This window comes from Paroedura picta, chromosome 1, assembly GCF_049243985.1.
Source record: "Paroedura picta isolate Pp20150507F chromosome 1, Ppicta_v3.0, whole genome shotgun sequence".
Classification (NCBI taxonomy): Eukaryota; Metazoa; Chordata; class Lepidosauria; order Squamata; family Gekkonidae; genus Paroedura; species Paroedura picta.
In genome coordinates, this window is record NC_135369.1 from 200,288,323 (window position 1) to 200,309,816 (window position 21,494).

The window sequence follows — 21,494 nt, forward strand, 5'->3', positions numbered from 1 at the left end:
AACTGGCACAGTTCTGCGGGGCCTATGAGATGGAGCTCTTCCACCAGGTGTTTGGTTGAGGCCAGGACAGGGACACATTCCATCTAGGGCAGTGGTTCTCAACCATGGGGTCATGACCCTATGACCCTGGCCCCTTCTGCGGGGTCCTCAGGATTGTTGCCGCCGAGGTGGCGGTGGTGGGTGGCAGTGGGCAGCTGCAAACAGTGGTGGGTGGCTGCAAACAGTGGCGGATGGCCACAAGCAGTGACGTGGTAGCGGGCTAGAAGTAGTGGCGGGCTTCGGCCCACGATGGTAGCAGGAGGCAGCAGGTGGCAGGTGGCGGCAGCATGCAGTTGCGGCAGCCCGCAGCATAGGAGCTATGGTGGTGGTCACCTTTGTGCCACCCTGACTGTTATACGCCTGTGACAAATGCGCGCAGGGACACAACAGTCGGGGCAGCAGGGATGCAGCCATTGCTGTGGCTCCTCCGCCATTGGCCGCTGCCACTGCCTGCCCCTGCTACTTGCTGCCATCGCCTGCTGCTGCCCACCGCCATTGCCTTGGAGCGGCGTGGCTCTAGAGAGCAGTTCGTAGGCGCCAGGAGGTGACGGTAGGCGATGGTAGCAGGCGGCAGGCAATGGTAGCAGGTGCCGGTGGGCAACAGGTCGCGGCAGTGGGCAGTGGCAGTGTAGGGCAGTGGCGGTGGCGGAGGAGTCATGACAATGGCCGCCTCCAATCTGCTTTGAATGTTGTGTGCCTGCTCACACGCATGAACGCGCACACTCACACGCAGGCGCGTCCACCCCACTGCTGCCACAGTTGGGTTCGCCAAGTTTGAGCGGTTGAGAACCACTGATCTAGGCCTCTCATTGAAACCTTGATGTCGTATGTTGCTAGGAAATCACAGCTAGAACTAACTGTGATTTATATTATTCTACAATTATATTCTGTATTTTTACGCTGTGGGGTTAATTTATGGCAGTTTTAAAATGATGTAAGCTGCCACAAGCCGGTGACCCTGACAACGTCGGCACAGAAGTCTAAATAAATAAATAAATTCCATACTGCCAAAATATAAACTCAGGAACAGAGACCATAAATCTTGATTGACTCTCAGCAATAACATTTTACGCTTCCCTGGATTTGGGGACTGTATTTTACTGCCCACTACTGTCCCATAAGATCTAGACGTGCCTGACTGTAAAGTCTACAGTGCAATACCACGTCCCCTAATGACTGAAATGGGGCAAAATCTAACTGAAGGGACTATTTTGATGTCTCCCAAACAACAATAGGCCAGTATGGTACCCTGTCCCATTAGTATCTAATGTCACAAAGACACATGGGATGGCGGGAAGTTTTCGATGCTCTTCAGAATTATGTTGGTGTAGTAGTGGTTAGGAGTGTGGACTTCTAATCTGGTGAGCTAGGTTCAATTCCCTGCTCCTCCACATGCTGCCAGCTGGGTGGCCTTGGGCTCGCCACAGCACTGATAAAACTGTTCTGACTGAGCAATGACATCAGGGCTCTCTCAGCCTCACCCACCCCACAGGGTGTCTGTTGTGAGGAGAGGAAAGGGAAGGCGAATGTAAGCCGCTTTGAGACTCCTTTGGGTAGAGAAAATTGGCATATAAGAACCAACTCTTACTCCTACTCCAAGGTAGAAGCTGGGCATTTCGTATCTGAGATGACCATTCCTGGTGGGTAACCAACTTCCCACTTGTTTCTTTTGTGGGTCACAGCTCTTGTGGGTCATGGCTCTTTATGAAGGGCTCCCATTCCCATTGCATACAGATTCTCTGAATAGGCTTAAAAATTCTTGGTGAGCCAGAATTATTTCTGACACACACACACCCTTTTCCCAGTAGATATCATACAATTTGGATGGCTCTAATTTGCATTTGCCTCTGACAGCAGTAAGAAACTGTAAGGTCTCCTTTCAGGTCTGAATTCAGCCCCTAAAACCTGTGTGTATGTGTGTCTTCTTTTTGGTTTTCCATTGAGCCCCTGACACAGCTCTGGCAAAGGAATAGCAGTTGACCAGATGCCCAGCAGTCTGAGATAAAGGTTTGCTCCGTTTTACATCCCTCTGCCACCCAGGAGGTTTCAGAATATCTAATTCTGAAATAAGTTGAGTGTGAGGCTTTTTGCCTCTTGACTGAACAGCATGATGTTTACGCTCATAATGTAATCTTTTGTGAGAACAGGCATTATTGCTAGTTGGAGTCCTGCTAGTCATTGGGGATTAGTAGACAAGAAAAAAAAAATTCAAGCTGGCGATGGCAAAAACTTTTTCTTGTCTACTCATCTTCAGCTGACGGGTCATCTCTGCTTCTACCAGTCATTAGGGATTAGGCAGAAGCGCTGGGGAGCAAATATGGCCCAAGCAAAAACTATTGTGGTATGCTTCATTTTTGAAACCCAAAATGATAAACTGATTAATTAAAAAAGCAAACTAATGGCAGAATTTTCAAGACAAGAGATGTCCAGAGGTGGCTTGACCTTGCCTGCCTCTGAGGAGCCATTCTAGATTTCTATGGTTGTCTTCCATTCAAGTACTATCCTGGGATGAAGCTACTTCCAAGATCTGTCAAAATTGGGCTAGCCTAGACATCTCAAGTCTACTTCTGCAAAAAGCAACTTAAATTGGTGTGGGCTTATAGGTTCCATGCTTGATCCATTGATTTGCATCCCACATTTCCTTCAGCTAATGACAGATCCTTCCTACAGGAAGTCTTATGCTGGAAGGCACTCCCCTTGGAATGTATCACAGGAAGGTACTGGCTTTTGTGGAATGGAAATGTCAGCTCCAACGCACTAAAGCATAACAGAATCTCCAGTTTTAGAAAACCGGATTGCATTGTCTCCTCTACAATGTTGGTTTTAGATCTAAATTTTAGACCAGTAGTAACCTGGAGTCCAATAAGCTTTCAGGGAATGAGCTATAGAGAGCTTTTGAGCACATACCCCCCGCCCCAATTCTTGTAGGCCCCTAAGGTGCTAGCGGGCTTCAGTCTAGTTTTTCTATAGCTGCCCTACACGGCAGACCTCTGAAACTAATGTTCATTTTAGACGTTGTACAAGGCTACCAGATGAGGGTCATTATTGTACACCTTGATGGTACACCTTCAATCAAGGTTGGCCAAACAGTGGCTCTCCAGATGTCATAGATTACAACTCCCATGAACCCCATGCTGGAAGGGGCTCATGGGAACTGTAGTCTATGGACATCTGGAGAACCACTGTTTAGCCACCCTGCCTTCATTAATAGTCAGAAGAAGAAGGAACAGTTCTTCCCACATGCCCCCACTCTGTTTCTCTGGATGGCAGTTGTCATTTTAGCTGACAGCTGAAGATCTTGTGTTAGATCCACTGTCAATGTGCATACGCAGAATCCTCCATATGGGCCCGTTAACAACCTGAGAATGTTTACAATCCGCAGCACGGAGTTATCTGCACATAATTCCTGTTGATTTAAAGGAGACTTATATCCATAGCCCGTCAACAATAATTAGGTTCCAGTTCCAAACCCAGGAAAATGAATGAGGCTTTCCAAGAGCTGGTTACACCATTTTGCTTGAAAATTGCGGAAGCTGGGAGGAAGTGCATTATTTAGGAGCTGGTGCTAACTATCCCCATTTCTCTATGAAGCTGCCGAACGGCGATCACAATTTCTTTTTTTTTCTGTCGGACTTAATGAGGTCTTTGAAACTATGTAAATTCAATTGATATCATCATGATTTGGCAATAGATCGCCTTTCCCAGGGCTCAGTAAATTATTACGCTTTATAGACGGGATTACAAAGGACAGGAGGGTCGGTCATTTCTACAGAAGGCTTATTCGTTCTTGAAATCGGAAATGTAGAGTTCGGCCTCAGGTCCCTGGCGAGGAACAAATCAATCTTCGCAGTGCTTAAATGTGCAAGCACTCCTTCCCCGAAAGCCACTCAGCAATGCAAACCTATTTATCCTTTCGATATTTCCCCCCGCATTAATATTTGATCAAAATCACACTACTTGAAAAGCGGCACTTATTTATTAATGTCCTTGTACTTGCAGAGGGAGTCGAGGAGAAAGGCCAGCCTCCGTCACCCGTGAAATGCAAACCGAAGCCATTGGAAAACCTGGAAGAGGATAACGAGGGTAGGTGGGATTGATCCTCCTTGGGGGTGGTGGATCAGGGTTTCATTACTCAGAGAAAGGTTCCCTTTAATTTTATTTTGAAATTATACAGCGTACGGTCCATTTAGCTGAACATACTCCTAGTGTCTATATTTACTGTGCAGTTTTGTAATCTAATATTGCCTTAGGATATAAGAGGGTTTCTTTTATCTTTCCTCATCTAATTGTGGCCTTCGGTTGTGTGAAAGTAGGTTTTCTAATGTGGCCGTGGAAAGCGCTATTATGTCGCAGCCAATTTATGGCATCCCTGGAGGGTTTTCAAGAGGCCTTCAGAGGTGGTTTGCCATGGCCTGCCTCTGCATAGCAGCCCCCTAGACCAGTGGTCCCCAACCCGCGGGCCTTGGAAAGCTTGCGGCCCAGGAAGCTTCTTACTGCGGGAGGGGGGGAGAGAGGAAATCAGGGCCTTGCCCGCGCATTGCGCATGCGCGGCCCGGCCAAAATGGCACATGAGTAGCCATGAGTAAGCGGTACCCTGGCCCTGAGGTCAATCAGATTGCCTTTGATGCAGGATCTGAGCCCCGTTTTGGGTTGCTAGCCCCCCTAGGGGGTCTCTTTATTCAGGATGCCAGCCTCCAGGTGGGGCCTGGAGATATACCAGGATTACAACTCATCACCAGGCTGCAGTGCTCAGGACCCCTGGAGAAAGTGGATGGTTTGGTGGATGGAACCTGTGGCATGTGACCCCAGTTAGGACCCTTGTCTCCCACACCCCCCCCCTGGCCCCTCCCACCCCAAATCTCCTGGTGTTTCCTAGCCAGAAACTGGCGACCAATATCTGGGGAGGGACCGGGTAACACGATATATCAGTCTGAGCTGCAAGCAGTTGTCTGGGGGGGTGTTATCTAGTTTAGGGTGGCCAACCATTGTGTGGTAGCTGAAGTCCTCCCGAAATTTCAGCTGGTCTCCAGACAACAGAGATCTGCACCTCTGGAGAAACCGACTGCTTTGGAGGGGGGACTTTATGCATTATACCCCACTGCGGTCTCTCCCCTCCCCCTACCGGAAGCTGACAGCCCTAATGTTCTGCTCCATGTTGTGAAAAGCTTTGATGGACCACTTCTATACTGTTGCCTCTCTTAAAGGGACCCTGCCTCTCAAGAGCTCACACCCTGAAACTCTTGGCCTGTGTGGTGCCACTGGAGCCAAATCGAGCTGTTTCGTGCTAATGCCCCACTACCATGGGTCAGTCATAGGGTTGGAAAACACATGGAGGTTTTGGGGGTGGAGCCTGAAAAGACAGTCTTTGGGGAAGGGAGGGCCTTCAGCAGAGTCTGCCCTTAAAAGCAGCCATTTCCCCAGAGCAGGGGTAGTCAAACTGCGGCCCTCCAGATGTCCATGGACTACAATTCCCAGGAGCCCCCTGCCAGCGAATGCTGGCAGGGGGCTCCTGGGAATTGTAGTCCATGGACATCTGGAGGGCCGCAGTTTGACTACCCCTGCCCCAGAGGAACTAATTTTGGTTGTCTGGGGGATCAGTCACAAGGGTGGGAGAGCTCCAGGTGCCACCTGGGGGTTGGCAGCAATCCTATTCGAGCAGCACGGAATAGAGGCCAGGGCTTCCATGAGCCTGAAATGAGTCGGCGTAATGCTGTTCAGTAAGGAGGAACCAGTACTGAATATGGCTCTGCCACACAGCAATTGAGAAACCTTGATGCGCATTTCAAAGCAAATTCTTGGCAACTTTAACACAGTCATTCCTGGTCAGAAAGCGCTTAAACCTGTATGCATAATTAAGTGTTTTCCTGAACTGCTGAATCCAAGACCATTAAAAATTTTTGTTAAATTTTTGCTGAACTATGCCAACATCCATTAGACTAGGAACAGAATTTCACTCCAGTAAACTCCAGGGGAAGAAAACAGCCTTGGGGCTAAATAGAATATTGTTTCTTTCTTCCCATTAAGCAAAGGTAAGCGAGCTCAGTCCGATGTGCGCCGATGAAGCATGGTCTCCTCTCTGTGTTTCAGAATATCGTGCCTACTTTTTTCTTGAGCTAGAAAGATCAGCAGTTAAAAACAACCAGGCAGTAGGATGCCTTCATTTAAGATCCCAAAACGAGCCCTGCTGCATCAGACCAGTGGCCCATCTAGTCCAGCATCCTGTCTTTAAATGGTGGCCAAGCAGTTCCTCTGGACAGCCAATTACAGGTCTGAGAGGTAGAGTCCTTGCCTTCTGGCACAGAGTTTCAGAGGAACAGTGCCACTGATTGTGGAGGTTCAGTAACTACCGATGGAATATCTATAGCTGTGGCCCTCACTGCATCCTCTGGCAGGGAATTCCACATTTCAGTCCTTTAGCACAGGGGTAGTCAACCTGTGGTCCTCCAGATGTCCATGGACTACATTTCCCATGAGCCCCTGCCAGCGAATGCTTTCATCTGTCCTGAATCTACTGCCCACTCATTGGATGTCCTTGAGTTCTTCTGCTTGGGGAGTGGGGGACAAGTTTGTCATTTCTCTCCACACCGTGCATAATTTTATAAACCTCTATTTCAAATACTTGTATATCAGTTTTCCAAATCTGCCTCAAAGCTGAAGTACGTTGTCTCAATAATAATGTGAGTCTGCAGCATTCATTGTTCAAGAGCCATAACAAATTTACAGTTGTCAGTCTACGAAAGTATTGTTTTGTGTTAAATAATGGCTGTGTTCTGCATGGTCTCCTCTTTTTCCCCCTGTGAAGTGTGGATCAGGGCCAATATACTTTTTGCTATGTAGTGAAATTCCAAAGACAGCTTCTCCGAAAAAGTTTGGATGGAAAGTTATTTAGAACCTAACCCCAAACCCCTGAGATGAAAGAACCTGAGCTTCTTAATGGAACAGTATGAAATAGAGTCAAATCATGTATTTTGCTCTCCTGTTTTGCTATCCAGAGCAGGGGGGCGGCCTTTTTGAACCTGGAGGCATTCTTGAAGTTCTGGTACATTGTGGGTGAGCACAGCCACAAAATAACGGCCATGGCTTGCCTTCATTCATGGAGCAAAGATTGTCATGCTGTGTCAGCAGCTGCTGCCATCAAAGGCTTTTTTGTTTGTTTGTTTGTTTTTAAAAATCTCAGTTTAACCATGTGGGATAGATGTTGCTTTCAGCATGCTTTCTCCTATGTGTTTACGTGCTCAGATTTTGAGCAGGGGGTTGGATCAGATGACCTTTATGGTCCCTTCCAATACTGGGATTCTCTGATTTTAGGAGTAGGCTATTGGAGGTATTCGCTGATCACATGTGGCCTTCCCTGCATACAGCAGAGTTTGATGGATGATGTAATGGTCTCGAGGTCAGCATACTATCTTTAAAGAAACCAGTTGTGGATTGGCCCCTTTGCTTTTGAGAAAGTTTTGTTGATGGGCTGTTTCATACCAGGCTTTTGCCCATGTTTGCCTGAAATCTTCAGAATACAGAGTCCTTGGGCACAATCCATCCCCAACGGAGTCTATTGGTTTCTAGGGATATAGGGCTTTCTGGGGGGGGGGGGGGAGTGTTGGTTGCTTTTTAGTAAATATTTTTTGTTGGGAGAGTGAAATGCTTGAGTTTGACTTGCTTAAAATGTCATTTGCCAAGGAACAATTTGTAATTCAAGTACATGTGATAGAGAGCCACAGCACAAAACCTTGTACATATACCTATAGCCAGAAGCATGGGTTTGCTACATCTATGTCATGTTCTGGTCGATTTCCCCGATAAGCAGACTCATGGTTGAAGAAATCTCTTTATTAAGGGGTTAATGAACCAGATACACGAAAACTCTTTGCTGAAACTAAGGGTAGCAAAAACCCGCCTGGCTTTAAGCCAGGGGTAGTCATTCGCTGGCAGGGGGCTCCTGGGAATTGTAGTCCATGGACATCTGGAGGGCCGCAGTTTGACTACCCCTGCTTTAAGCTATTCCCAACCCCTCCCTAGGTAGTCCTTCATGTCAAACCCCGATGGCATCACTCACCTTCCCACACAGCAGGCCTGCTTAGGAAGAAAGGAGAGAGGAGCGCTGTCAGTTAGCCAAGGCCAAGAGATAGCAGAGAGGCACTGAGGAGACTCTTGGAAATTTACTGCCAGCCTGAATAGAACAGAATAACATGTCCCAGCCACTCCTGTTCTTTGCTCATGCTGAGCCAACTAGGCAGCAGTAACAAACCAGGGTGACTGCAACATGGAAGTAATAAATGGAACATGAGCAACGTAGAAACAAAACAGATCATACAATCAATATGGCATGGACATGTGATAGCAGGTTCTTGACAGTATGCACATGACGGTTGGAAAATATTTTGACATGAACCCCTAAACGGGTGAACCAGCCTTGAATTTCAATGAAAAAGGAGATGTTCCTCTCTATACTCAACAAGGATTTGCCTAAGTCATGAGACTTCTGCAGTCTCATGGTGGTGGAACGTTCAGGAGAACCATAAGGTTTTCAAGGCAAGAGAAATTCACAGGCCTTGACGTAGTGACCCCGGAACTTCCCAGGTGGCTTTCCACCCAAGTCCTATCTAGGGCTGACCTGGCTTAGCTTCTGAGATCTGCAGGTCCATCCAGGGCACGGCAGAGTTGCAGAGGTGGTTTGCGATTGCTGGTCCAAGTATTAACTATGGCCAACGCTGCTTGGTCTCCAAGAGCTGACATTAGGCTAGCCTGGGCCATCCAGGTCAGAGCAAAGGTGGCTGGTCGTTGCCTTCTCGTGTCTCCTGGACTTTTTCAAGTACTAACTGGGACTGACCCTGTTTATCTTTGGAGATATGACAAAATCCGGCTAGCCTGGCCCATCCAAGTCAGAGCTCTTTGGTGCAGTGATTAAGAATGTTTCCCTCTAGGCTGAGGGGCTTTTGAGGAGACATCAGCATTTCCTACCACAGCAGCTGCGATATTTTACCAGAGGGAATTATAGAGAGGGGTGATTGGTGGTATGTAGTGCCTTTAGTGGCTTACCTATTGTATTGTACTTCATCATTCTTCCTCCTGACTCTCCCCCAGAAACATTAGTCACCTGCCTGGAAGTAGTGATGAGGTGGTTCAAGCAGAGTCACCTGAAGCTCAGCCCTTCAAAGACGGAGGTCCTGTGGCTGGGAAGGAAGAGTCCAAGTGAGGAAATGTGTCTGCCCAACCCGGATGATGTGCAGCTATTAGCAGTTTTTTCCACTAGGAACCTGGGCATGATCCTGGATGCTTCCCCCTCAATGGAGGCCCAGGTCACAACAGAAGCATGGCTGGCCTTCTACCACCTTCGCCAAGCCAAACCACTAGTGCCCTACTTGGCCCCAGAACACCTAGCCACAGTGATCTACACAATGGTCACCTCTAGGCTAGACTACTGCAACTCGCTCTAAGCAGGCCTACCCTTAACTTTGATCTGGAAACTACGGCTGGTCCTGAATGCAGCCAGGGGCCTCACAGCAACACCATGGAAGTCCCACTTCCAGCTCATTCTCCAACAATTGCCGGTTCCCAGTTGAATTCTGGATCTGACTTAAGGTTTTGGTAATTACCTTCAAGGCCATACACGGTCTGGGCCCAGTGTACCTGAGGGACTGCCTCTCTGCCTATGTCTCTCAAAGAGCTCTGCACTTTGGCACCTCCAACCGCTAATGATCCCTGGTCCCAAGGAAGTCCACTTGACCTCAGCCTGGGCCAGAACCTTCTCTCTTCTGGCCCCCACTTGGTGGAACGAGTTCCCAGAGGAGATCAGGGCCCTGACGGAACTAAAACAGTTCTGCAGGGCCTTCTCCAGGCATTTGGTTGAGGTCAACCTAAAATAATAATATCTACTGGGCCCTGAACCTCCCTACCTTGAACCCATCCAACTGACCTGACCAACCATAGACTGTTTACTTTGTTAAAATGTTATTTCTCTCTTTATTGTTATATTATTATTATTATTATTGCCTTTCATTTGATTATAGTCACTGAGTTTGATGTATTGTTCTTGTTTTCATTCTTTGTGAACCACTCTGAGCCTTAGGGGAGAGTGGTATATGAATGAACGAACGAATGAACGAACGAACGAACAAACGAATGGAGACACAGTGTCCTCCCTCACTTCCTATGTCACTGCCCAGGCATTTATATGCATGCAGTGAGTCATGTGTAGCCCTTGAATCACATTCCTCTGAAGTCAGGCTCAACAGCACTGGGGCTCTTTCAAGACTTTTTCCATGCACTTTGCAACTGGGTTTTGCTGTGTGGAATGGCAACACCCACCGGCCAATAGTTGCTAAAGTGGATTGAAACTGCATTATTTAGGAGGTGTGAAACAGGTCCCAAGTCTGCCTGTTCCTCTTTGCAAATTCATCACCGGCTGTACCTTTTCTGTCTCCAGCCCAAAGCATCACTCTTCTCTTTGTCCCCAAAGTGATGCAGGTTGCCTCTCCCAATTACAGAAACCGTGAATACCGTGGTGCTGCCGGAATGTACCGCAAAGTATAAAAATGCTCCATTTTACAATAAATGGCCGCGAAGATCCCTAAAGGTACATTTGTTATCCTTTGGACACAATTGTTTATTGTTGTTGGAAGGGAAGCAGCTGGCCTTTTGGGAACGTGATTCACAGTGGCTCTTTGGAAGAGGCAGCGGAAAAGCCATTTCTTTTGGCTCTGCAGCATTGGTATGGCTCGCATGTTATGAATGGCCATTGTAGGAAAGAGGGCGTAGATGCCTCACGGCATGCCTAGTCCAGAAAGTGTCCCACTAAATCTGTTTTTCCTTTGCGTGTGTGTGTGTGTGTGGGGGGGTATTGTTAAGTTTCAGTCAATTTACGGTGACCCCACAGGGATATCAAGACAAGAAGTGATCAGAGGTGGATCCCTATCACCTGCCTGTGCATCATGACCCTAGACCTCCTTGGTGATCTCCCATACAAGTATTGATTGAGGCTGAGGTCAGACAAGCTCAGGCTTCCTGGCCATGCAGGTGAAGACAAGATGAGCGATAGGGTTGTGAGTGTCCTACACAGTGCAAGCGGGTTGGACTAGATCAGGGGTAGTCAACCTGTGGTCCTCCAGATGTTCATGGACGACAATTCCCATGAGCCCCTGCCAGCAAACGCTGGCAGGGGCTCATGGGAATTGTCGTCCATGAACATCTGGAGGACCACAAGTTGACTACCCCTGGACTAGATGACCCAGGAGGTCCCTTCCAACTCTATGATTCTAAGAGATTTACAGAAGTGGTTGATGCCCGCCTCTGCATAGCAATCCTGGACTTCCTTGGTGGATTCCCATCCAAACACTAACCAGGGCCAACCCGGCTTAGTTTTTGAGATAGGGATGCCAGTTTCCAGGTGGGACCTGGGGAGCTCCTTGTTTTACAGCTCATCTCCAGGTGACAGGGATCAGTCTCCCTGGAGAAAATGGGTACTCTGGATGATAGACTCCATTGCAGTCCCTCCCCAAATCCCAACCACTCCCAGCTTCATCACCAGAGTCACCAGGTATTTCCCCAAGGCACAGCTGGCAGTCCTGTTTTGAGATCTGGGGAGATCAGTCTAGCCTGGGCTCTCCAGGTGCTATGCACCTACATCTGTGAATCAGACCTTTGGTTCATCCAAGTTAGCATTGTCTACTCAGACTGCCAGCAGCTCTCCAGGGTCTCAGGCAGAAGTCTTTCATGTCACCTCCTACCTGATTCTTTTAACTGGAGGTGCTACCAGGGATTGAACCTGGGACCTTCTGCATGCCAAGCAGAGGCTCTGCCACCCCTCCCAAAGATGTGCCGTGCTTTATTGATGATTCTCCGTGAGAATTGAAATCCCGGGGGATCCCTAGCTCCAGCCTGGAGGCTGGGATCCCCAAGAAAGTTGTCTGTTGTTTGAGGACATCCACAGTGTGTTCTACTGTCCCTGTGCTGTCCTGTTTACCTACATGGAGCTGTCCTGTGAATGTACACCTTTGCTCAGTTCTTCTGGTTTTTAATTGGAAAATGTCAGGCAGCTCCAGAGCCGGCCAGCTCAAGAGGCCTGGCAGTCGTCAGGAGCTCAGCTCAATTGCTTAGGATGGCACCATTTTGTTTTGTTTTATATCAGCCACATCGGGTTGAGTCTCACCTTGAAAAACAGTCTTCTCTTTCTTCTCCTTAAGTCGCCCATTGAACTAAATCTTCTTTGATAAAATCCTGGAGCCAACTCTGAATTGAAAACTGCTGATTGCATTTCTGTCTGCAATAACCCCCAAGGGCAATAATTTAATTTTCCACTGTAAACCTCAATCCCTTTTTTACTTTGGTTGTAGAAAAATGCATGAATACCAAACAGGCATCTTCCATTTACTGAGCTCTAGAAGTCCTAAATTCTTCCCGTGCACCCCCCTCCCCCAACACAAAAATCTCAGGAGTAGGGGTTGTGTTTTTTTTGTTTTTTAGCATTCAGTCAAATCATTCCTCTTCACCAAAGTGAATTTTATAGATCTCTTGCAAAGAACAATTTAAATGAAGATAAAATACGGCGGAGTGAGTCCTTTGGGGAGTCACGAGTGGCAAACTTGGCCATGAAACATTTGCTCTTTAATGCAAAAATATACTTAAAGAGATTCAGCCTTTCTCATCTGGTGGAGACCTTGTTATTTCACTTTGGTTTTGACATGTTCCATTTGTCTTTACACATTATAAATATCTAGGCTTCTTTCGGCATCGGGGGCTTCGGTAGAATCCAGAGATTTCCTTGCACACACGGAAGTTGCTTTTGCCCAGCGATTGCCCCACCCTGGCCATCTTCTTCCCTCCACAGAGGGCATTCTGCTCCGCTCCAGGGGGTCCCCTAACTGCCCCAAGCGGCACTCCAAGGAAAGTGCGGTGGGAAGAGGCGGACATTCCAGAGGCACTGATGGGATTCCATTTGCGTCGTCTCGGATCCTGGCCTCCAAACCTGAGCGTGAATGGCCAAAACAAATCAAACCAAACCAAGTTTGTGTCTAGTGGCCCCTTTAAGAGCAAAAGTGTTTACTCCTGGCTATAAGGGTTTCTTCAGAAACAGATGTCTCTAACCATTACATATACGTAGAGTTGGTTTCACCAGGGCTAGAGGATCCCAGTCTTTCCTGCAAGCCCCATTGAATTGATACGGTATATTTGGAAGTGGATTGAAACTGCGTTATTTAGCATACATGAAAGCACCCCAAGTCTTTGTAAACTTGGGGATACAAACGCTGTATTTGTGAACTTCTGGGAATAAAAACCTGATTTTTTTTTCCTACCGCAATTTACCATTTTCAGAAGATTCCCATGAATGCACACACAAAGCTGCCTGGCAAGGAATCGGACCATTGGTCCACCAGTGTCGGTATTGCCTACTCCAGGCTCCCTCAACCAAGGTTTTGTGAAACCTTGGGGGTCTTGGATTGCCCTGGAAGGGTTTCTGGAATGTATGGGAGTTAATTAATTTTTTATGTATTTTTTAAAAACTTGTTAAACTTTTATCAAGTGATATGACCATATATGATCATGGTGACCCGCTCCCTCTCCCCAAATGGCCAGTGATGGGCCTGAAGGGGGTGGGAACGGGAGGAGCACTAGTTGGGCATGTGCACAGCTCTGCTTCCCAACCATATTCCGCCACTTCTGGGGTTTCTCGAAGCCTGAAGAATGTTTTAGGGGGTTCTCAATAGTAAAAACATTGAGAAAGTCTAGTCTACTCAGGCTGCCAGCAGCCACTGTGAGAGAGGATGCTGGACTAGATGGACCCCTGGTCTGAGCCAGCAGGGCTCTTTTGAAGTTCTTCTTAGAGGAAGGTCTTGGCTTCTCTGCCCTGTTGTCGGCCCTCCAGAGGAAGTGGCTGTCCAATGTGTCAAACAGGATGCTGGGCAGGATAGACCACTGGGTTGAGCCCGCAGGGCTTTTCTCATGTTCGAATCAAATTTTATCATACTACCTTTTTAATGGCCCACTTCTGTTTCAGTTTTTATGATGTGTATGACTGTATCTTGTTCTTGAGAGCCAGTCTGGTGTAGTGGTTAGGAGTGCGGACATCTAATCTGGCGAGCCGGGTTCAATTCTGCACTCCCCCACATGCAACCAGCTGGGTGACCTTGGGCTCGCCATGGCACTGATAAAGCTGTTCTGACCAAGCAGTAATATCAAGGCTCTCTCAGCCTCACCCACCTCACAGGGTGTCTGTTGTGGGGAGAGGAAAGGGAAGGCGACTGTAAGCCACTTTGAGCCTCGTTTGGGTAGAGAAAAGCGGCATATAAGAACCAATTCTTCTTCTTCAGTGATATGAGAGCTCTCTCAGCCTCACCCACCCCACAGGTTGTCTATTGTGGGGAGAGGAAAGGGAAGGAGACACCAGGTAAGGATGCCAGTCTCCAGGTGAGACCTGGGGATCCCCTAGAATTACAGGTCATCCCCAGATTAAAGAGTTCAGTTCCCCTAGAGAAAATGACTGCTTTAGAGGGTGGACTCCATAGCTTTATACCACACTTCTCTGGGTTCCTCCTTGCCCCAAATCCCACCCAACTCTTCTTCTTCTTCTTCTTCTTCTTCTTCTTCTTCTTCTTCTTCTTCTTCTTCTTCTTCTTCTTCTTCTTCTTCTTCTTCTTCTTCTTCTTCTTCTTCTTCTTCTTCTATTATGACCATTGTTCTAATTGTAAGCTGCCTCAGGCAGCATAGAATTAGAAAGGCAGCATAGAAATATCATCCTTATCCATTGTTGTTCCTCTATATATTGTTGTTCCTCTATATATTTATGAAACAGCCTAGGGGGGTGGGACGTGTCCGGCTGTCCAAGTTAGAATAGGGCCAAAGTTAGAATAGGGCCAATCGGCTTTGTCCTGATTGGCCCTGCCTCTGCAGCTCCCGCCCTCCATCCCTGGACTCTAGCCTCTTTGCTCTCAGACGCCTCAGACGCCTGGAGCCAGCAGCAGGTAAAGGCAGAGGGTCCTAGGTAAAGGGTCGTGGTGGAGGGCCTCTTGGCCTGCTAGGCTGCTAACGAGGGCCTCTTGGCCTGCTAGGCTGGCCTTGCTAATGAGGGCCTCCCGGACTGCTAGGCTGCGCCTGCTGACTGCCTGCTAAGGAGCTCTGTTCCGGCCCTGCTAACGAGCTTCCCAGCTCCCGCCTGCCCCACTTGACCTGGCTGCGAGCTGCGGCCCAAAGCCACCTTAAGCTGCCTTGCCTGGGGAGGGGGCCCTTTCAAGGCCCGTTCTTAGGAACGGGCTTTTCAGCTAGTAAATAAATAAAATATATAACAAGATGTTCACCTTTCTTTTTGCTCTATTCTGTTACCTATTCTACACCTTACTTTTTAGTGACCTCTTTTTTTCTAGTTCCTTACACCTGGTGGCTATATGAATTGGTTTTTATTCATCTGCGGTACACAGCAAGAGGGATTCACTGCTTCTGAGAGCACTCTTAAAAAGAAAAGATTCACGTTGTTAATCACAAAACTAGATTCCACAACCTCTGTGTGAACAATGGCTTAATCAATGTAGTGAGCAGCGATGATACTGAAGAAAACATCTAAGCATATTTCTCTCACGCACTCTGTGTCTCACTCCCTCTTCAGAGGAAGCAATGCCCAGAGGACTGAGGAAAAATGATCAAGACCAAAGCTTTGTTGATTCTGATCTGTGTTCCAATCTTTTCCCAATGGTCTACCAGTTCTTCTGGAGGGCCAACAACAGGGCATAGAGCCTGAGGCCTTAATGACAACATTAGTAGAGCCCTGCTGGGTCAAACCAGTGGTCCATCTAATCAAGATTCCTGTTTCACACAGGGGCCAACCACTTCTTCTGGAGTGCTAACAACAGGGCACAGAATCTGAGGCCTTCATGAGAAAATAAGAAAAGCCCTGCTGGATCAGACCAGTGATTCATCTAGTCCATCATCCCATCTCCTCCCTCTGGAGGTCCAATAACAAGTCATAGTGGCCAAGGTCTTCTCCTGGACCGTTTATGCACTGGAGGTTTCATGCTGGGCTCCAGACTGGAGTTTTAGTCGTGGCAGGTTGCCCCACCTCTTCCTGCACCCACATGGGGGAGCATTTGGCCTGGTGCACCTTATCCACTCCCTATCTGTGCTCCTGATAAGGGGGTGGGGCAGTGAAGTTCCCAGTGCATAAACGGTCCTGGTGTTGCCTCCTGGTTCTAGGATTCAGTGGCTTAGTGCTTCTGAATGTGGATTAGTGAATGTAGCCATTGGTAGAGTTGTCCTCCACAAATCTTGGTAATCCTCTTTTAAAGCTGTCTGATCCTTTGGTGATCACTTCATCCTTGAACACAGGGACTGTGAGGAGGGGCATAGTTGGAAGGGAAGACTGAAAAGGCACAGCAGATGCATGGGTGATCTTGCCCACCCTCTGGATGCCAGCACGGGCCTCAGTGATTCAATTGTTCTTGAAGTCTAGGTGAAAATAAATGCTGGGAGTAGAGTTGGGCCAAATGTTCCCAAAGCTCTTTCCTCTCTTCTTTGAGGTCCATACGTGCAATCCCAGGGCAAACCACACAGGCCTGAAGGAAGAAGAAGAAGAGTTGGTTCGTATATGCCGCTTTTCCCTACCTGAAGGAGGCTCAAAGCGGCTTACAGTCGCCTTCCCATTCCTCTCCCCACAACAGACACCCTGTGGGGTGGGTGAGGCTGAGCGAGCCCTGATATTCCTGCTCGGTCAGAACAGTTTTATCAGTGCCGTGGCGAGCCCAAGGTCACCCAGCTGGTTGCATGTGGGGGAGTGCAGAATCGAACCTGGCATGCCAGATTAGAAGTCCGCACTCCTAACCACTACACCAAACTAGAGGAAATCAATGTTCAGATGTACTGCTGCTGTCCCTTGGGGCTGCATTCCAGGACAAGGAGGTGTTGACCCATCTGCCGTAGAAACGGAACATGTTCCCCGTTCTCCCAACACCTGTTTCTGAGCCTGTTTTGCTCTTTTATCGGAGTTGTGTGTTTTAACATCCGGAACAGGAGGTGTGTATCTTGCTTACAAGTCTCACCCAACCTCTGGCTATGGTGGCCGACTCTCACTTGGGAAATACCTAGATATTTAGAGGTGGAGCCTGGGGAGGCCAGGGTTTGCCATTGAGCCCACCTTCCACAGCAGCCATTTTCTACAGCGGAACTGAAGCTCAGTTGTAATCCCAGGAGATCTCAAGGCCACAACTGGATGTTGGCAACCCTCCTTACAGTGTTCTCCACAAGGGGCTTTCAAGGCAAGCAAGAAGCAGAGGTGGTCTGCCATTGCCTGCCTCAGTAGAGCCTCCTTTGGTGGCCTCCCATCCAACAGCCAACCTCGCTTAGCTTCCAAGATCTGGTGAGATGCCGTGACCCAGGAGGCTTTGGGCCAGTCCGGGATACACTTTATTGAAAAGGAATCAATACCATACTCTTGGAAATTCATGCGCTTATTTGGCAGGGGCTGAAAGCTTTGAGGATCCAACTCCTTTCTTGGTTTCAGTTCAGCAGAAATATATATGAAAATAACATCAACTTTTTGCTGGAACGACAAGCACCAAATAATGTAATGATCGTTTTGAAAAGAAAAAAAAAACCTTATTGAAATGAGATTGTATGATGACTATGATCTGTCTGAAAGAGCCAAGCGTAAACTGGGGAGTGTTTTGCCTGTGAGTCATTCTAGCTAAAATGAATGCACCCTGAGTCTGAAGGTTTTAGTTCTCTTAAGCCCTGCAGCCTGAAAGAAGGCCTCCAAATAGTGGTGGTCCCATTTTTCCCCTCAAGGCAGGCCTATGGGAATGACTGAAAATAATCTTCATGTCTCAGTAGTTTTATAGTTGGCATGTGAATAGCTTTTATACCTCACCTTCCCCTGAAGAGCTTTAGAATGTTTGAAATGAAGCCTGTAGATTAATGTGGGTTTAATGACCAGGTGAGTGCAGTGAAGCAAGAAGAGACCCCCAAAGCTCTCCTGGCTGGCCTGGAATGGCCAAGGTTTTTTTTCTGGAAGTCAAATGCAGAAGCTTTAGGTGAGAATCTTGTAAGAAACTAGGAGGATTTCATTTTCTTACCTACTGTCACACGTCTGTCGAGTTCCCAATGAACAAACTCGCTATTGATAAGAATATGTTTTACTAAAGAAACATGGCAAACAAAAGTAAGGTTGTTTCATGCTGAAATTTAAAATCAAACCTAGAAGCATACCTTTATGCATCCCCTGAGACCCGTCCCCCCCTGTTTGAATCTTGTCACATCACAAAAGGTACCAGGCCCTGCAGTTTCCCAAGCCAAGTTTCCAATGCAAAAATTTGCATAACAACCTAGACGCTACAAGCATTCCTAAAAGACTATGTCAGCCAGGCAAGGCCAAGATAATAAAATGCTCTCAAGAGATATCATGAGAAAGTGGACCCTAATCTCATAAGAACTACAACACAAGTCAAGCAAGGTAAAGAACAGGCCAAGGGAACATCACATGGCAAGATCATGAAAACAATAAAGATGTTTAATAAAGATATGGGCCTATAGTTACCAATCACAACTGATTTATTTTTCAGGTGACATTAATTTCACCAGTACTGGCATTAATTTCACCAGTTTGCTATTCCATTCTTCTAAGTTGGGACAGCCATCAAATTTCTGTTTTGGTGGTGCTGGGGTGCCATGCCAGATTGCTATCAGGTGTTACCCCCCAAGTGAACATGTTCAGGCCTCAGTTTAGTGCTTTTGGCTTGCTAACTTTTTAGTGGGCTAACAGTTTAGGAAACAGTCTCCCCATTGTGTTCTGCCAACTCATTGACATTTGCCACGTGGTTAATGAGTCCAGCCCACATGATCTTGTTGTTGGATCAAAGAACGGTGTTCTTGAAATCTTCTTTCCCATTTTCAAATTCCCAATGGTCAGTGTCCCAAAAGATTTGTGGGTAGAATAATGTTCAGGTGAGATCTGGATATCTCCTGCTTTTACAACTAATCTTCAGATCACAGAGATCGGTTTCCCTGGAGGACATTGCTACATTGGGGGTGGCATGGTCAGCCACACTGTCCTCAGAGAGTCTGGGAGAGGGGCCGGTGAGGGGGACCCTCAGCTCGTCTCTTCTGGGCTGCAAAGGAAGGAGAGAGAGACCAGGTGAAGGCAGAGAGAGACCAGGTGAAGGCAGAGAGAGACCAGGTGAAGGCAAACTCTTCCCCCACTTGACTCGGAGACCTCTTTGGGGACCCCAAGAGCACTCCAGGAGGTGGGGGAAGCCAATGGAAAAGTGGTCAAATCCTGCCCCCCCCCCAATTATGATGATCAAATCATTCTTGGTGGAAATAGGTGAGATTTGTTTGAGCAGGAAGTCTGGCCTTCCATGAGCTCCGCAGTTTAATAGAGCAGCACTTATCATGTGAACAGACATGAAGCTGCCCTCTACAGCAGGGGTAGTCAACCTGTGGTCCTCCAGATGTCCATGGACTACAATTCCCATGAGCCCCTGCCAGCATTCGCTGGCAGGGGCTCATGGGAATTGTAGTCCATGGACATCTGGAGGACCACAGGTTGACTACCCCTGCTCTACAGTGTCCCCCAAGGTCAGACTGGCAGCTGCTTTCCAGGGCCTCAGTTAGAAACATTTCCCACTTCCTACTGTGTGTAAACTGTGATCAACTTGCATCGGACTTACGGTGACCCCATAGGGTCTGCCCTTGCCTGCTTCTGTGTCCTGACCCTGGGCCAGAGAAGGGCAGCTGTGCTGTTGGAAATTTCCCTTAGGTAATCTTGACATGTTCTTATAGTCTTATAATGTTTTAAATGCCTGATTCAGAAGTGTTTTTTTTATTGTTGGACCTTTGTACACTGCCATGATTTACTGGATTATGGTTTTGTAAGTTGTATGGGTTTTGTCACTGGCTTGGAGCCGTATTTAAGTAAGTCTAATCTGATCAAAGGGCGACATGGGATTGAGGGGTCGGAATCCATGCCCTACGAGGAGAGGTTGAGAGCCTTGGTTATGGGTAGCTTAGAGAAGAGGAGGGCAAGATTGGACAGGATAGGTGTGTTGAATTATGTAGATATGTTGAAGAGGGGACCAATTTGTTTACTGCAGTTTTAGAGGCTAGGACTATGGGAAAGGAGGTTCCACTGAAATAGTAGTAGGTAGGATATGCTGCCTCAGAGGGTGGTGGAAGCTCCATCATTGGAAATTTTTAGGAGGAGGCAGTGGGATGAGCCCCTGTCAGGAGTGTGTGATTTTTAAGTCCCTGAGAAGGTGGGGGGCTGGACTGGATGGCCCTTTGGGGTCTCTTCCAGCTCTGTGGGATTCTGATTCTGGTGTTCTCCAATCCAAATACATATCAGGGCCAACCCTCCTTAGCTTCTGAGATCTGACAAGATTGGGCTAGGGATGGAAAGGAGACGCCAGGGATTGAACCAGGGCTCTTCTGTGTGCCAAGCAAGCACTCTTCCCTCAAGCAACACCCCCTCCCTTGTGGAATCAGTGCTCCTAAAATGTTCGAAGTGACCTCATGCTCAGAAGTCTGAACATTCGTCTAGCAGTGGCGTGTTCTGGTTTCAATTCAGACCATGTCCAGCGAGGTCAAACTTCCAACAGCAAGGGAGCAAAGAATCCCGCGAGCATTTCTTAAAAGCAGGGCAACAAAGGAAGAATGAAATATCCTGGCAGCAGCCTGGCAAATGTTTTGGGCTTCCCATGCTTGTGGTGGGGTCCGTAAATGGGGTGACAGCGCATTCTCCTGAGAGCAGTTCCAGCAAAAGTGGGAAATGCTGAAACTCTCAGCCCTGTGACAGCTCAGGGACTGCCTTCTGCTTCCCACCAAATTCTTGCTTCATCCTTTCCCATCAGACCTGGGTCCTCTTATTTGATTCGCTGTTTTGTTTGGGGGGAGCCAACTGCTCCCCCCGCCCCCGCCCCCGCATGCCTCCCTGCATACTAAACACCACTCCCTAAAAAGTGGTGGAAGAAACTCAAGCCCATTCCCCGGGTCTCTATTTTTATGCTGTCAGCCTCTTGTCTTCCCAGCAAGCAAAACGGGGGCCTCTTCAACACCAGCGCAGGGAGCCTTTCCTCCCTCGAGGGAGGAGTGTATTCTGGCAGGAGCGTTCCCCGTGGAGCTTCTGCTCTTCAGTGGTTTCCTTCTCTCGGGAAAGGCGAGACAGATGTTTCTATCTCAAGACAGATACTGCTCACAGCGTCAGGCAGTGCGTTTGCTTTCATCCTCAGGGGAGGGAGGGGTAGGACAGAGGGGACATCAATTCTGGGGAAAGAACGGCAAGTCCAGATTCTGAGGCGGCTCCCACCTTAAAAGAAATGCTAGAATCCCCACACAAGTAGAGAGAAGCAATGGGAGGGAAGGGTCAAAGAAAACCATTGTGTGGGTCTATGTGAGGTGGGGTAGATTTGCCAAGGCCTGGGGGGCGGTGGGGGGGGGAGGGACAGAGGAGAGGATCAGTTGAGGGGACCGAGGGATCCTTTTGC

General features: G+C 48.0%; 1 protein-coding gene across 5 annotated transcripts in view; it reads left to right on the forward strand.

The window, feature by feature from the left end:
- MACROD2 (mono-ADP ribosylhydrolase 2) overlaps positions 1-21,494 on the forward strand; it is a 1,296,381-nt gene that overhangs the window by 1,145,388 nt on the left and 129,499 nt on the right. For all 5 annotated transcript variants that reach the window (XM_077316459.1, XM_077316450.1, XM_077316428.1 and 2 more), the window contains one exon: positions 4,039-4,122. In XM_077316459.1, coding sequence (XP_077172574.1) covers positions 4,039-4,122 — 84 coding nt within the window. The remainder of the gene's footprint in view (positions 1-4,038; positions 4,123-21,494) is intronic.